Here is a 16,043-nt window from a genome sequence, read left to right as displayed (position 1 = left end):
AGTCATGGCATGCGCGACGCCGTTTTTATTGCGCAAATAACTTGCTGTTTTGGACTGGAATGTGTAGCGAGCGCGTAAGTAGTTAGGTAGTTATCGCGGCCGCGTTGCTAGGCAACCGAGCCCGGCTGAGCGGTACCTCGTATCCCGCGCGTCTCTCCGGACGACTAAGCGTCTCCTCCGGGACTCGCGCGCCAGTAGAGCCGAGATCGCGTTCGCTGCGCACACGTTTTTGTGTATCCAATCATACGACCCTTACAAATGTTATTTTACTATTGTTATGTACATGTATAGAAATTCTGTTGGTAAGCATAATACATATTTTTAGAAACAACACATGAAATCTGTGTGATTGTTGGCCCTATTTCTTTCAAGACCCTGTGAGGAGTGTAAAGCTGGTACTAAATTAACAAGGAATTATTCAAATCATAATTATGTTATAAATTGTATAATAATTATTTTTAAGAGAAAAAGTTGCAAATATGCATTAAATACAAACTCTGTGTTGTTTATTTAAAAGCAATAATTGCTTCATCCACATTCATTACTCTCTTCATGCATGCAACTCGTATGGAGTTAAACACATGCATAATACACACAGTCACGTCTATAACCCTTGCAGAGTAGACAGAGCCAGCAGTCTTGAATGATGGAAAGGCCAGTTAGGCTTAATGATAGAATTGAGATCTGTACTTAGAACACAACACAGCACCATAGAAATATAGTCCTAGTTTCAGAAATATTGTTTTACTAGGCGATTAAGGGATAAGATATAACAAGTAAGCAACTTTTTCAACAGGCGAAGCGCGAAAAGCTGTCACTGTTTTGTTTTTATTTTACTACAGGGAGCAAGTATTACGGAAGCAGGCGTCGTATTTCAAGTAAGGCTACAAGCACCTTTTTTCACAAGTCTGGGAAACAAACTGTTCCATTCATCTGTTCTTATACACATGATCACCGCTAACACTCACATGAGAGAGCAAAAATAGACATAAGTTTTTAAATGTACATTATTTAATAAACTTAATTACAACAGATCAAAGTAATTAACAAACTCTAACTCCAACCATTCACCATTACAAAAACATACTATTAAACCTAGTGGTATGTCATAAATGAGCTTTATGGCTCAGGCGAATGTCACAGCGGAGGGATTCCATTGCAAGCATGTTTTGCACAGGCTCTGTTCGCCAGTGTTGACCAAAAAGTAAATCTATAGAAGTACCACTTTTCGTAAAAGTTACGGCAAGATCCATCCGCTGTGACGGCGCCACTGTCGCAGTCTCAGAAATAATTCAGTCCTAATTATAACACAAATCCTGTATCCTCTGACAGATAAAAAGAAAAATCAAAATCTCATATGACGGCCTCTGTGGCTCAGCGGTAGTACGCTTGTCTGTGACACCGGAGGTCCCGGGTTCGAATCCCGGCCAGGGCATGATGAGAAAAGAACTTTTTCTGATTGGCCTGGGTCTTGGATGTTTATCTATATAAGTATTTATTATAAAATATAGTATCGTTGAGTTAGTATCTCGTAACACAAGTCTCGAACTTACTTCGAGGCTAACTCAATCAGTGTAATTTGTCCCGTATATATTTATTATTATTATTATTATATGTAATATTGCACATAAATTGTTCCAACAATAAAATAATCTGCCTTAACCGATTTAGATGGGTTTGATAATCAAGGTGGGTATAAAAGGCAGTCTGCTAGATTATTTTTCATTACAACTAAGTGTGCGTTGCACCATATTAGTATAGCAATAACCAAATCGTGACAGACTGTCAATTTCTATAGTATGAAAAATTTAAGTAGTTTACATACTACATATACAGCACAAACTTTATCCACAAGAATTTTTGACAGCTTGTTACTACTTTGTCATTGTTTTAGTAACACGATGCAACCTTTACTAAGGTACAAAGTGTCATTATAAAGCAGATACAAAGGCATCATCCTGACAAGTAACATTTTGTCAGCCGTCTCATCTGCTCTCAAGGGTCCTGGTTTTAACACCAGCGGTCAAACACAAAAACTAAGTCAATCTAATGTCATTATAGAATCGCTGCTAATCCACACATCAGGGCGGCGATGATGAAAAACGGCAACCATGTCTTCAGGAATGCTCCAAAGCTGAAATAAAGATATTTATTCAGTTTTTTTTTTAATCTAATAAACCTTTATGAGTAATAAATTTTTCCTTATAAAAGTAGTTAGTTCTACAATAAAATTCTTCATGGGTTTGGGTACCTTGCAAGAGCATTTCCTGATTTGAATGCCTAATTTTTTTTAGGCTTATCAAATTCAGCATTTTACATACTTAACTGTTATATTTCAGTAAAGCTCGTCAAAATGATATATTTATAAACAACAAGAAAGCATGGACAGGAATGCCATGTTATTATATCACAAATAATAATGTTTCATTCCCCGAAAGTAACATAAACACTCACCTGACATATCTAGAGTATGGTATCATGTAGAAGGCCAGTTTCACCATGTTCCATTTCCTACTGCCACTGTAGTTCATGATGTTGAGTGCGGTGGCAACGTGCGAGTGGCAGTTGTCGTAGAATATTATGTGCTGAAAATGTTTTTAAAATTATGAATCTCCTCCTGCCTTTTCAGTTTCAAGTGCCATGTGTAAAAAAGTTTTGTTGGATCTGTTATGTCCCGTCAATATATTATTACTTGCATACATACATAGTCATGTCTATATCCCTAGCTGGGAAGACAGAGCCAACAGTCTCGATAAGACTGAAAGGTCACATTCAGCTGTTTGGCATAATGAAAGAATTGGGATTCAAATAGTGACAGGTTGCTAGCCCATTGCCTAAAAAAATAATCCCAAGTTTATTAACCTATCCCGTATTCGCCTTTTACGACATCCATGAGATGGAGTGGTCCTATTCTTTTTTGTATTGGTGCCGGGAACCACACAATAATATATTATTCAAGTAAATAAAAGCTAGTTAGCAATGTCATGTAATGACCAAAACCAAGACTGTCATAATCATACTAATAAGGCATCATGCCAATACATAACAGGATCTTTGCAGGCAAGATAGTAAGAATTCAGAATTGGAGTTTATTGTAGTAAAAGTTCCAATAAAGTGAAAAGTCTAATGAGCAATCTGCGTAATTAGCTAAAACTTAGTGCAGTCAGGGCCAAACATGATTTAGTTTTGTTATAGCAAGAAACATGACCATTACCATTCTCTTCTTGTATATCTCCGATGCTTCAGCAACCGCGGCGTCCCATCCTGCCTGCCCATTATTAGCTTTCTGTGGAGTCAGTTGCCAATACTTAGTTGGGTTCCCGAATGCCATCAAATCTTCAGAAACGTAATAGGGACCAGCGAAATCTCTTATTACACCATTTGACATACAAATACCCATGTGACCCAAGAATGGGAATATCCATCTGTAAATCAATTAAAATTATGTTTATATCAATATATTCCATCATAAAGCCAAGCCCTATTGGCTTGGCTTCAATCAAAGTATGGATCAACTTTTTATAAGTGAAAGAAATTGTAAAAAAAAGTTAGTGTAAATGTATGATAAAGGCTCTATTTTCTGGATAAGGTTAGGCTGCATTTTTTTTTGTAAGCATTATCTGTGTTTCATTACACAGCCGTTAGCATTCCATTAGCATTTCACATTCATACAGCTGAATGTGGCCTTTCATGATTTCAAGACCGTTGGCTCTGTCAAACCCGCAAGGGATATAGATGTGACTATACAATGTATGTTGATATACTGCAGCAAGTAAAAATATGTATTTTCTATCTACCCCTAATAATCTTATATTTTTATTATTATGAATAATGCGCCTTTTGCGCCAAATCAAGATTAATCTCTCTTACTTTCTTACCACTCCGGGAAATAAACGGGACTTTAAATAAGTATTAATTTAGTAAAACTTACGTTAGAACTGGAATGGGAGTCCAAACTATACAGTACGGATACCTAGAGCGTTCGTGATCAATCGGATCCATCAGTACTGCTTGTTCAGTTTCGTTTATGTCTAGTGGACTTCCCGGACTCCGATCTCCACTCATTTCTTTACGAAAACAATCTTTATTTATTTTTATGCAAACTTAGTCCAAGAGTAATAAAGGAGGTATTCTATTTAGATTTGATTAGACTTTATGACAGTGTTTGTTTATTTTACCTTTTTGACAATAACATCGTACCTACATCAAAGACATTACATGCATTGACAATACTAGTGATGGGCCTCAAATCAAAATTCTGTACTCGAATCAGTTCGAATCACCAGGAATAAGTTCGAATCGCGATTCAAATTAGCCTTCGATTCCAACTAACTGATGATTCGAATCAATACGAATCGATTTGACGATTTGAATTAGCCTTTGATCCGAATTTACTGATGATTGGAATCAATAAGGATCGATTTGATGATTCGAATCTATAAAATATTCGAATTTTTCACATCCTTTTGGCTCGAATACATTGATTTTTCACTTTACTGCACGGGATGTTTCCTTTTTAAATGATTCACCAAGTTAGTTGTGGTGCTCGAACTTTTGTAAAAAGTTTTACAAATGTTACATGTAGCTTTTTCTTCATTTTTGGTAAAAAAAAAGTCCCAAACAATACTTTGTTTTGCCGGTGCCATATTTTTTACCTATACACGGTGTTCAAGTTTAGTGTATTACTACTAACACTTTATGTATAACACAAATCCAGTTAAACCCTAAACTCGATATATATAGGTATATAAACTAAACACGATATAAACTTCAAAAATATTCAAAATACTTGAAAATATCCTAGTGGTCTCACCTGTAAGGTAGGTAAGTTCGCCAAGCAATGAAGATTCGAATAAGAGAAATTGATTCGAATCAGAGAGTAGATTCGGATCAACTTTTTGATTATGTACTTATTTATGTACACAGAAAACATTGGTAAACACAAGAAACAAAATTACATAGGTTCTGCTTATTTCAAGAGAAATCTCTTCCAGCAGAGCCGAGATAGGAGACATGATGGAAAGGTGTGTAGTTACTCCCCATACAACTATTAAAAGACATACGGAACAATATATGAACAAATCTTATATATAAAAATTCTTGTGACACAATATTCGTTCCTGTACTCCTTCGAAACGGCTTGACCGATTCTCATGAAATTTCGTGAGCATATTGAGTACGTCTGAAAATCGGCCAACATCTATTTTTCATACCCACAAAATGCAAAACAACGCTTTCCGGAATAGCTAGTACATAAATAATAAATAAAATATTATAAAATACAAATACATACCTATGTAAATACCAAAAAAAACAAGCATTAAACTTTTATTTCATTGAAAGCACATCACTTGTAGAACAAAATGGAGGAGAGTTTTGACATTGACAGGTATCAAAATTGATTCATTCATTTCGTCGTTTGCTCGTTTGTTGATGTGTTGATATTACAATGTTTGGCGCTAATATAGTAATCGTGAAATAAATTGTGAAGTTTTCTGTTTACCAAAGTGAAATCTTCGGAAATAAAAATGCCTGCTTTTCTAAAGTATATTGACATGGAAAACTTCAAGTCCTATCGTGGCCATCACCGGATAGGGCCGCTGAAGTCTTTCACCGCTGTCGTCGGCCCCAATGGCTCAGGTATAAAATAAACCCATAATTGAGTTCCATTATGAAGTAAAGTAACGTACCATTTTAACCATGCAATCGTTTGTGCAGGAAAGTCAAATTTCATGGACGCCGTAAGTTTTGTAATGGGAGAGAAAACTTCATTGCTACGCGTGAAACGTCTCAGCGATTTGATTCACGGAGCTTCGATAAATAAACCAGTGTCCCGCAGGTATTATTAGGCATGCAGGTCCTTATATATTGAATTTGCTTAAAATCTGACAAGATGTAAATATTGTACCATGCACTTGTTCTCTGACTTTCAACTTACAAACTCTTTAACCTGAATTGAAGCAAATTTTTGCATCTCTTTTTTATCTCACCTCATTCATATTCCAATTAGGGTTTGGTTCCCCCTGAAATGCGGTCAGATGGGAGTTGCTTTGCATAAAAAACATAACTTCCCTTAATCGTGATCATGGTAAAAAAGCGCTCTTCAGAGAGGTTAAAATGTGTCAAGAAATAACACTAGAAGAAAAAAGAATAGTGTGGCACTACACTACCGCCGAGCTTGCATGAAGAGAGTTATGAATGTGGATGAAGCGAAGGAAGTATGCAGAGATCATGGCAAGTGGAAAGAGGTAGTCTCTGCCTACCCCTCCGGGAAAGAGGCGTGATTATAAGTTCCTTATGGGTCTAACTTATGTAATTTTTCATATCACACAGTTTCATAACTTCTGCAGATGTCATCGTTATCCTATGTTGCTTAAATTGTACATGTTTTTGTTTCCAAATAAAATATTTTTCATTATCATTTTCATTTTCAATGAGGAAACAATTAATAAAAAAAAAAAAAAAAAATTAATAAATTTTTCATATAGTGCATCAGTGACAGCCACATTTGTTCTGGAGGACATGACAGAGAAGCAGTTCCAGAGATCAGTCATTGGACAGTCATCGGAACACAAAATCGATGGTCAGGTAAGTTTACTAACAGCGAAGTAGCAGCTTGATCATCCTGTTCTATTCTATACTATTATGAGAAACTTTGTGAGAATGTGAAGGTGTGTTTGTTACTCTTTTACGAAAAATCTATTGGTATGATTTTGATGAAATTTGGTACATAGGTAGAATAGACCCCTCCTCTGTACAGCATGGCACTCGCGACGCTGTTTTTATCACGTGGAAAACCATTATGACATGAAATAGTACAACTTCTAAGGATCAGGTATAACTTCTAAGGCTACCCACAGTCAAACTCTTTGCTCTTCTAATATCAATGTTCTGGCCACTCCTGCCCATCGCCCTGAATTCATGTCGAACTCATTCCAAGTGCAAGTCATTCAATTGTTTATTTCTCTTCCTGAATCAATCCTGATGTCGCCTGATAGATTCACATTCATGAGGTGTGCATAATCCTTTTTTTGACCAGAAGATTTTGCAAATGAAATTTTGAAATGTTACTGTACGTTTATTTTATCCATCTCAGTTCAGTCCAAAGGTTCGACTAGCAGAGACTGCCTTATGTCATTTAGTCCACCTTTTGTACATTTTACGTGCATAAAATTTAAACTGGCTGTCCCCGTAAAGGTTGTTTTGTCATATAAATAATTTTTAAGTAATTTCTAATTAAAAAAAAAATGTTAAGAGTGGACAAGAAGAAATATCACTAAGAAGCATGAAAAACAGATGTTGGCTGATTGCTGATTCTCAGCCCTACTTAATATGCTCACAAAATTTCATGAGAATCCATCCAGCTCAAGCCATTTCGGAGGAGTAGGGAACGAACATTGTGACACAATAAATTTATATACATATAAGATTTATATTAAGACTAGCTGTGCCCGCGACTCCGTCCTCGTGAAATAGTTATTTTGGGCATCATTGAAGCCCTCAAGGATGAATAAATGTTTCCCGTTTTTTTCACATACTCCATCATTTCTTCCCTCTTAATAGTTGCAGCGTGATGTAATATAACCTAAAGCCTTCCTCGATAAATGGTCTATTCAACACAAAAAGAATTTTTCAATTCGAACCAGTAGTTCCTGAGATTAGCGCGTTCAAACAAACAAGCTCTTCAGCTTTATAATATTAGTATAGATATGACTGGTCATAAATTCTTTGTCCTATCAACAGTCGGTGTCGATCAGCAGTTACCTAGTGGAGCTGGAGAAGCTCGGCATCAACGTCAAGGCGAAGAACTTCCTCGTGTTCCAGGGCGCGGTGGAGAGCATCGCAATGAAGAACCCGAAGGAGAGGACCGCGCTGTTCGAAGAGATCAGTGGGTGAGTATCAGATTAGATTTGTTACTGCGCAGCTTGAAGTGTACTTGTGTACATATAGACGGAGCCAACAGTTTCGAAAGGACGCCTTATTTTGCTGTGTGGTGTGTGTATTTAATGATGGAAACCACATTCCAATAGAGGCAGGTCACCCCATTGACTAAAAAAATTTCCATGTTCACTAGTTTTTCTTGGCTGACCTCAATCTGTACTTGATTCTATAATGATACAAAATATGTTCTTCATGTTTTCTGGCGCGCCATTTTTCTGGGTTTAACCCCGATTGCATATGCCCAGGTTAGGAGCCTAGGATCCGCCTTCACCCCTAGTGCACCTAAGTGAACGCATTAAGTTTCCTGTTACAATATTCATGCCAATTAAATGAATAGGAATCAAGAATATTATTGACATTGAATGCCATGTGGTTCCCGGCACCAATAAAAAAAAAGAATAGGACCACTCCATCTCGTTCCCATGGATGTCGTAAAAGGCGACTAAGGGACAGGCTTATAAACTTTGGATTCTTCTTTTAGGCGATGGGCTAGCAACCCGTCACTATTTGAATCTCAATTCTATCATTAAGCCAAACAGCTGAACGTGGCCTATCAGTCTTTTCAAGACTGTTGGCTCTGTCTACCCCGTAAGGGATAAAGACGTGATCATATGTATGTATGTATGTAATATTATTGACGGCCTCTGTTGCGCAGCGGTAGTACGCTTGTCAGTGACACCGGAGGTGCCGGGTTCGAATCCTGGCCAGGGCATGATGAGAAAAGAACTTTTTCTGACTGGCCTGGGTCTTGGATGTTTATCTATATAAGTATTTACTATAAAATATAGTATCGTTGAGTTAGTATGTCGTAACACAAGGCTCGAATCTACTTCGAGGCTAACTCAATCGGTGTAATTTGTCCCATATATATATTATATTATTTACATTATGTGCCGTGTGGTTCTCAGTACTTTAGAATAGGACCACTCCATATCTTTCCAATGGATAATATCAACTCCATCATATAGCTGAACATATGGTCACGTCTATATCCCTTGCGGGGTAGACAGAGCCAACAGTCTTGAAAAGACTGAATGGCCACGTTCAGCTATTTGGCTTAATGATAGAACCAAGATTCAAATAGTGACAGGTTGCTAGCCCATCGCCTAAAAGAGGAATCCTAAGTTTATAAGCCTATCCCTTAGTCGCCTTTTACGACATCCATGGGAAAGAGATGGAGTGGTCCTATTCTTTTTTGTAATAGTGCCGGGAACCACACGACTAAGGGATAGGCTTACAAACTTGGGATTCTTTTTTGGGCGATGGGCTAGCAACCTGTCACTATTTGAATCTCAATTCTATCATTAAGCCAAATAGCTGAACGTGGCCGATCAGTCTTTTCAAGACTGTTGGCTCTGTCTACCCCGCAAGGGATATAGACGTGACCGTATGTATGTATAAATATACTTCCTACATGGGTAGTTTTTATTTGAAACTAAATTTAATATCATCGTCACTCTCAGATCTGGCGTCCTGAAGGAGCAGTACGAGGCATGTCGCGCGGAGGTGAACAGGGCCGATGAGGAGGCTCAGTTCTCTTACCAGAAGAAGAAGGGCGTGGCCGCTGAACGCAAGGAGGCCAAGTTTGAGAAGGAGGAGGCGGAGAAGTACACGAGGCTTAAAGATGAACTGGTATGAAGACTCATCATACTTCATACTTGAGCTTTCAATACTAATCAATTTACAATTATAAATTTACCAAACAGGCCTCCGCTCAGCATATGGCATAGCGTGAGCTGTGACGCTCGTCTTCCGACGTTCAGTCTATAAAAATAGAAGACATAAATTTATGCCTTCTATTTAATAAAAATCTTTATTAATAAAGAATTTAGTCTTTATTTAAAAAAATCTTTATTAATACAGATTTTTTTTTAAATAAAGATTTTTTTAAATAAATAATTCTTTATTAAAAAAAATTGTGTCAACAATAATGTACATAAGAGGCGATTAGAATAGAATAGAATAGAATAGATTTATTTTCAAAATTGGATACAAGGTATCACTTATTGACGTCACATAACTTAAATCTAATTATAACTACTACCGCTTCCAAAGCGCATGTGTAGAAGAAGCGGCGGAACAAACTACACTGCAGAACGAACGAACGAACGAACGATTCTGTCGACAAATAGTACATGTATTTAAATTTTATTAACAGCAAGACCAAAAGGTGGAACTGCAGCTGTTCCACTTGTACCACAACGAGAAGGAGATCCAGAATTTAGAAGAGGACCTGCAACACAAGCAGTCGGAGTTGGCCAAGGTGGAGAAGAAGCGGCAGAAGGCGGACGACGCGCTGAAAGAGAAGAAGAAGGAGGCGGGCACGGTGCAGCGGGAGCTGGCCAAGATCGAGCAGGAGATCAGGGAAGTGGTGAGGACCTTGTATCAATGTGAACTTGTTTAGGACTTGTTTATTTATTATTTAATTTATTTATTTATCACTACATAGTATAAAACAAAGTCGCTATTTTAGTCTGTTTGTCTGTATGCTTAAATCTTTAAAATTAGGCAACGGATTTTGATGCGGTTTTTTGTAACAGGCAGAGTGATTCAAGAAGATGGTTTTTATGTATAATTTTATCCAAATTTTGCACCCGTGCGAAGCCGGGGCGGGTCGCTAGTTACACAATATTCATTATGAACTTAAAACAATATTCCGCAAAACTGTTTTCACAATTTGACTGCGGTCAGCCTCATTTAAAATTACTAATTTAACACAATAAATAAAACTATATGTGTAGGTAACAATTTAGTTTTAAGCGTACATACTTCTATAGAATTTGAAAAGTAATTTTTTTTGAGTTTTTTAAATTAATGCGTTGGTCCCACATACAGATCTAATGTCTGCGGGCAAACTGTTCAGTAAGTAGGGCAGGCGTCTTGGTCCATAATGTCATATTTTTTTGGAGAGCTGTATAAAATTCATCTCAGTTCTTTCAGCAGCAGAGGCTAAGTCCGGCAAAGGGCTACAATTTTAAGTGCACTTGGAGTTCTTATACCTGTCTCGCGTCATACTAAAATATGACAAATTTGTACGTGACGATTGAGTAAGATTTTGCAGATAAGAGTAATGAGAGATAATTTACATACGTCTATATCGCTTGCGGGGTAGACGGAGTCAACAGTCTCGATATCGACAGTCGAAAGTCTGTTAGGCCTCGTTCATCTGTTTAATAATTAATAGAATAACGACACTTTATAAGGATTAGTTTTACCATTTTTAAGAGGGCTTTAGCTATGAGGGGTGTAGCTATAGTCACTAGATCCAGCAAGTTGCCGCCTGAGGGTGAGCGCTGTAGTAGACTAAAGGCAAGTGTCATAGCACGCTCATAAAGCGGCCTCGGGTGGTGATGGTGACGTCACAAATTCTAATTACTTCCCATCTTCCAGGAAGCGGAGATCTCCAAGAAGCGTCCAACGTTCATCAAGGCAAAAGAACGTGTGACCCACTCGCAGAAGAAGCTGGAAAGTGCTGTGAAGACCCTGGAACAAGCCCGGAAAGCCCACGAGGCCCACCAGGCCGATATACACAAGCTGGAGGAGGAGTTGAGGCTGATTGAGGAACAGAAGGCCGAGTGGGAGGCCTCGGTGGGCACCGGCCACACCGGACGAGCTGATGTACATCTTGAAGAGGCTCAAGTAAGGCAGATCACTTTAGTTTCACGTTTATAGTTAGCAGTTGGAATCCAATCTCGTGTCTTTTAAGATATAATCAGATCAAAACGCCACGAAGATGATGTAGGAAGTACTTTTGAGAGGAGTCAAGATTTTTTTTGTGTTATTCTTTGTAAATAAAATGTTTTTACATTTAACAGCTGTCCCGATATATGTATATAAAAGGCATGTCTCGGTACCTGCAGATATAGTTTTGTTTAAAAACATCGCAGTCTCCACTTGTTAATACCTTACAGATCTGTCTCGTTTTGTTCACTTCTTCTTATCGTACTGTCTCCTGCCCAGTGGCGTAACTACAGGGTGGCAAGTCGGCAAAATGCCACGGGCGCCCAGCCGGAAGGGGCCCCCGGTCAGAGGAGAATCCCAACTCCCAACATTTCTTATTTATCATACATGTTTAGTAAAAAAAAGTTTTAGTCTTTGATTCATTTTTGTTACCTACTCAGTTTCCTACACAAGTAAAAAAAATATTAAAAATTCAAAGCTTTTGTAAAAAAAGGGTTGTAACCCAGTTTTAGAACGTACCTATCCGATGAATTTGCCACGGGCCACGAATGGTTTAGCGAGATTGGCTATCATTACGACTATATATTATAATTTTCGACGCTGCAGGTCTAAACACAGACTTGAGATTCAAATAAAGACAGGTTTCTAGCCAATCGCCTCCAAGATGAATCCCAATTTTATTAGCCTTTGTCTTAGTCGCCTTTTATGGGAGTTGTTCTGACCAAACTCATCTCGTGTACACTCTCACTTCACCTTCATTACTTGTCAGATCCGGGAATACGAGGAGCTGAAGATGGAGGCGTCCCGGCAGGCGGCGCGCTACCTGCAGGAGCTGGACTCCGTGAACCGCGAGCAGAAGGCGGACCAGGACCGCCTGGACAACGAGCTGCGCCGGAAGGCCGAGTTCGAGAACAAGCACCGGCAGAAGGTAGGATTCTAGGGCTCCGTCGATAAGTGCTCGGTGCACGTCGGCAAAACAGTCATCGTATATGCAAAAACTAGCTGTGCCCGCGACTTTGTCCGCGTGGAATAGTTATTTTGAGCATCATTGAAGCCCTCAAGGATGAATTTCTTTTCCCCGTTTTGTTTTTTTACATTTTCCATTATTTCTTTGCTCCTTATAGTTGCAGCGTGATGTTATATAGCCTAAAGCCTTCCTCAATAAATGGTCTATTCAACGCAAAAATAATTTTTCAATTCGAACCAGTAGTTCCTGAGATTAGCGCGTTCAAAAAAACAAACAAACAAACTCTTCAGCTTTATAATATTAGTATAGATGATTTTGAACAAAGAGAGAAAACCTAATTTTTCCCCAGAAATCTAGGAGCAGAGACCCAGCTAAATCGATTTTTTATGCCCGATACACCTTTAAAATTTCTACGAAGTGCTTAGAGCTGTTTTCGACAACGCGTGTACAAATATATATACATGTACATATAAAAAATATTTTAATACTAGGATTGTGCAGTCAAATTGATTAGTTTAGTTTAAATTTTTTCAGCTAAACTTATTCAAAGATTTTGGATTAAGTGCTTATACAAACCCGCCGGGAGGATAATCGGTGCACGGGTTGTTAAATTTTTTGTTTCCCAGAAAATTCACATAAAGAGGTGGTGAGGAAATGAAGAAAGCGAGAAACAAAAATTTTGCGAGTGACTTTAACAAATGTTTTTTTTTGCAGGGTCACGAAAGAAATGAGGCTATGAAGCGTGTGGAGAAACTGAATGAGCACATTAAGAGTTCCGAGCAGGCACTCGAGGAGCAGAGAAGACTCAGGGCTGAATTACAGGTACCAATCTATACGTCATATAGCCTTATGTAGTAATAATTCAGTCATTTCTTTGACTGAATTAATTTTACACCGTTTACACTTCTAAACCTTCTTATTTCTACTTGATCTAGTTTATTCTGTTTTCGGAACTAGATATGCGATTGGTGTTTGTTTAAGGCAGATTTTAACCGTTATTCCTTTTGTTATTGTCACCATCCAGGCGGACGTGGGGGAATGCCGCGGGCGAGCTGCCGAGCTGCAGGCGCAGCTGGAGGAAGTGGCCTCCCAGCTGGGGGACGCCCGGGTGGACAAGCACGAGGAGGCGCGCCGCCGCAAGAAGCAGGAGATCGTGGAGAGCTTCAAGCGCGACATCCCGGGCGTGGTGAGTGACACATGGTGACCAGCTCTGTGGACCAGCAGCTGGGGGGAGTGGCCTCCCAGCTGGGGGACGCCCGGGTGGACAAGCACGAGGAGGCGCGCCGCCGCAAGAAGCAGGAGATCGTGGAGAGCTTCAAGCGCGACATCCCGGGCGTGGTGAGTGACACATGGTGACCAGCTCTGTGGACCAGCAGCTGGGGGGAGTGGCCTCCCAGCTGGGGGACGCCCGGGTGGACAAGCACGAGGAGGCGCGCCGCCGCAAGAAGCAGGAGATCGTGGAGAGCTTCAAGCGCGACATCCCGGGCGTGGTGAGTGACACATGGTGACCAGCTCTGTGGACCAGCAGCTGGGGGGAGTGGCCTCCCAGCTGGGGGACGCCCGGGTGGACAAGCACGAGGAGGCGCGCCGCCGCAAGAAGCAGGAGATCGTGGAGAGCTTCAAGCGCGACATCCCGGGCGTGGTGAGTGACACATGGTGACCAGCTCTGTGGACCAGCAGCTGGGGGGAGTGGCCTCCCAGCTGGGGGACGCCCGGGTGGACAAGCACGAGGAGAGGAAGTAGTACCTCCCAACCAAAAACAGAAGCGTCAAATAACTTTTCTGTCCCGTTGACTTAAGCCTGAATGCCAACATTGATCATGACTAACTCTCCGTTCTGAAGTTCATACAATTTCCTCCCTGTGGATTTTGCTTTTTATTCATCACTTGTGATCGTTCATATATTAAGATTAAGAATAAATTTTAATTTCCCTAACGTTAATAATGTAATTCAACTAGATATTGTAATAATTAGATAAAACTATTCATTCATTCATATAGTCACGTCTTTATTCCTTTCGGGGTAAACTTAACCAGCAATTTTGAAGAGACAGATAGGCCACGTTCAGCTGTTTGGCTTTATGATAGAATTGAGATTCAAATAGTGACAGGTTGCTAGCCCATCGCCTAAAATAATAATTCCAAGATAAGAAGCCTGTCCCAAGATTATAAGACGAAGAAGAAGATTATAAGACAAAATTACCAAAAGACAAATGACGTCCATCTGATCCAAACAGACCTTTCCACACAAATTTTACCATGCCCATTTTTTAGTCGCCTTTTACGACATCCTGGCGAAATAGAGATGGAGTTGCCCTATTATTTTTTCTATAGGTGCCGGGTACCACTCGGCTTTAAAATTTTGAGTGACCTTTCCACACAAATTTTACATTCTAAATTTAATACAAAATTATTCATAAAAAATTGTGATCAATATTCTTAACAGACATTGAAAAAAATGTCCACAACACAATGTGCAAACGATAAGTACTTATTAATAATGTATGTATAATCTATTCCAGTACGACCGCATGATCAACATGTGCCAGCCGACGCACAAGCGTTACAACGTCGCCATCACCAAGGTCCTGGGGAAGTACATGGAGGCCATCGTGGTGGACACGGAGAAGACCGCCCGCCGGTGCATTCAGGTCGGTATGAAGTTGAAGAAAATTACATACATTTAACTGACGGTGCCGTGTGGTATCCGGCACCAATACAAAAAAGAATAGGACCACTCCATCTCTTTCCCATTAATGTCGTTAAAGGCGACTAAGGGATAGGCTTACAAACTTGGGATTCTTTTTAAGGCGAAGGGCTAGCAACCTGTCACTAGTTGAATCTCAATTCTATCGTTAAGCCAAATAGCTGAACTTGGCCATTCAGTCTTTTCAAGACTTTTGGCTCTGTCTACCCCGCAAGGGATATAGACGTGTCCATATGTATGTATGTAACTGACGGCCTCTGTGGCGCAGCGGTAGTGCGCTTGTCTGTGACAACGGAGGTCCCGGGTTCGAATCCCGGCCAGGGCGTGATGTGAAAAGAAATTTTTCTGATTGGCCTGGGTCTTGAATGTTTATCTATATAAGTTTTTATTGTAAAATGTAGTATCGTTGAGTTAATATCTCGTGACACAAGTGTCGAACTTACTTCGAGGCTAACTCAATCTGTGTAATTTGTACAGTATATATTTACTTATTGCGTTCAGCTGTAAAACAAACAAACAAAACAGCTGAACGTGGCCTATCAGTCTTTTCAAGACTGTTGGCTCTGTCTACCCCGCAAGGAATATAGACGTGATTATATGAATGTATATATGTTTAATTACGTCTATATCCCTTGCGGGGTAGATAGAGCCAAAAGTTTTGAGAAGACTGAAAGGCCACGTTCAACTGTTTGGTGGCAGGTTGCTAGCGCATCGTCTAATAGAGGAATCTCAAATATATAAGCCCATC

The 16,043-nt window shown here is 39.6% G+C and overlaps 2 protein-coding genes across 2 annotated transcripts in view; one reads left to right on the top strand and one right to left on the bottom strand.

The window, feature by feature from the left end:
- Positions 1–1,617: 1,617 nt before the first annotated feature.
- LOC106133160 (transmembrane protein 222) lies at positions 1,618–4,154 on the bottom strand. Its single transcript, XM_013332791.2, has 4 exons — positions 3,932–4,154; positions 3,215–3,425; positions 2,455–2,585; positions 1,618–2,134 (listed from the first exon to the last, which is right to left on the bottom strand). Exons 1-4 carry the CDS (start codon positions 4,063–4,065, stop codon positions 2,056–2,058), a joined length of 555 nt encoding a protein of 184 aa, XP_013188245.1. The 5' UTR covers positions 4,066–4,154; the 3' UTR covers positions 1,618–2,055.
- Positions 4,155–5,408: 1,254 nt separating this feature from the next.
- Positions 5,409–16,043, top strand: part of LOC106133163 (structural maintenance of chromosomes protein 1A) — a 28,840-nt gene continuing 18,205 nt past the window's right edge. The window contains exons 1-11 of the mRNA XM_060947206.1: positions 5,409–5,640; positions 5,719–5,839; positions 6,489–6,588; positions 7,744–7,892; positions 9,405–9,573; positions 10,100–10,312; positions 11,332–11,580; positions 12,392–12,550; positions 13,304–13,411; positions 13,614–13,775; positions 15,111–15,239. Of these exons, the coding sequence (XP_060803189.1) occupies positions 5,529–5,640; positions 5,719–5,839; positions 6,489–6,588; positions 7,744–7,892; positions 9,405–9,573; positions 10,100–10,312; positions 11,332–11,580; positions 12,392–12,550; positions 13,304–13,411; positions 13,614–13,775; positions 15,111–15,239 (1,671 nt within the window). The 5' untranslated portion in view covers positions 5,409–5,528. The remainder of the gene's footprint in view (positions 5,641–5,718; positions 5,840–6,488; positions 6,589–7,743; positions 7,893–9,404; positions 9,574–10,099; positions 10,313–11,331; positions 11,581–12,391; positions 12,551–13,303; positions 13,412–13,613; positions 13,776–15,110; positions 15,240–16,043) is intronic.

The sequence above is a fragment of the Amyelois transitella genome, chromosome 13, assembly GCF_032362555.1.
Source record: "Amyelois transitella isolate CPQ chromosome 13, ilAmyTran1.1, whole genome shotgun sequence".
Lineage (NCBI taxonomy): Eukaryota > Metazoa > Arthropoda > Insecta > Lepidoptera > Pyralidae > Amyelois > Amyelois transitella.
This window is presented reverse-complemented; position numbering and strand designations above follow the sequence as displayed.

Coding starts and splice junctions, on each gene's coding strand:
- LOC106133160 (XM_013332791.2), bottom strand. CDS start 4,065: ATGAGTGGAGATCGGAGTCCGGGAAGTCCACTAGACATAAACGAAACT. Junction 3,426..3,931: donor ACTCCCATTCCAGTTCTAAC/GTAAGTTTTACT, acceptor ATTGATTTACAG/ATGGATATTCCCATTCTTGG. Junction 2,586..3,214: donor AGATATACAAGAAGAGAATG/GTAATGGTCATG, acceptor AAACATTTTCAG/CACATAATATTCTACGACAA.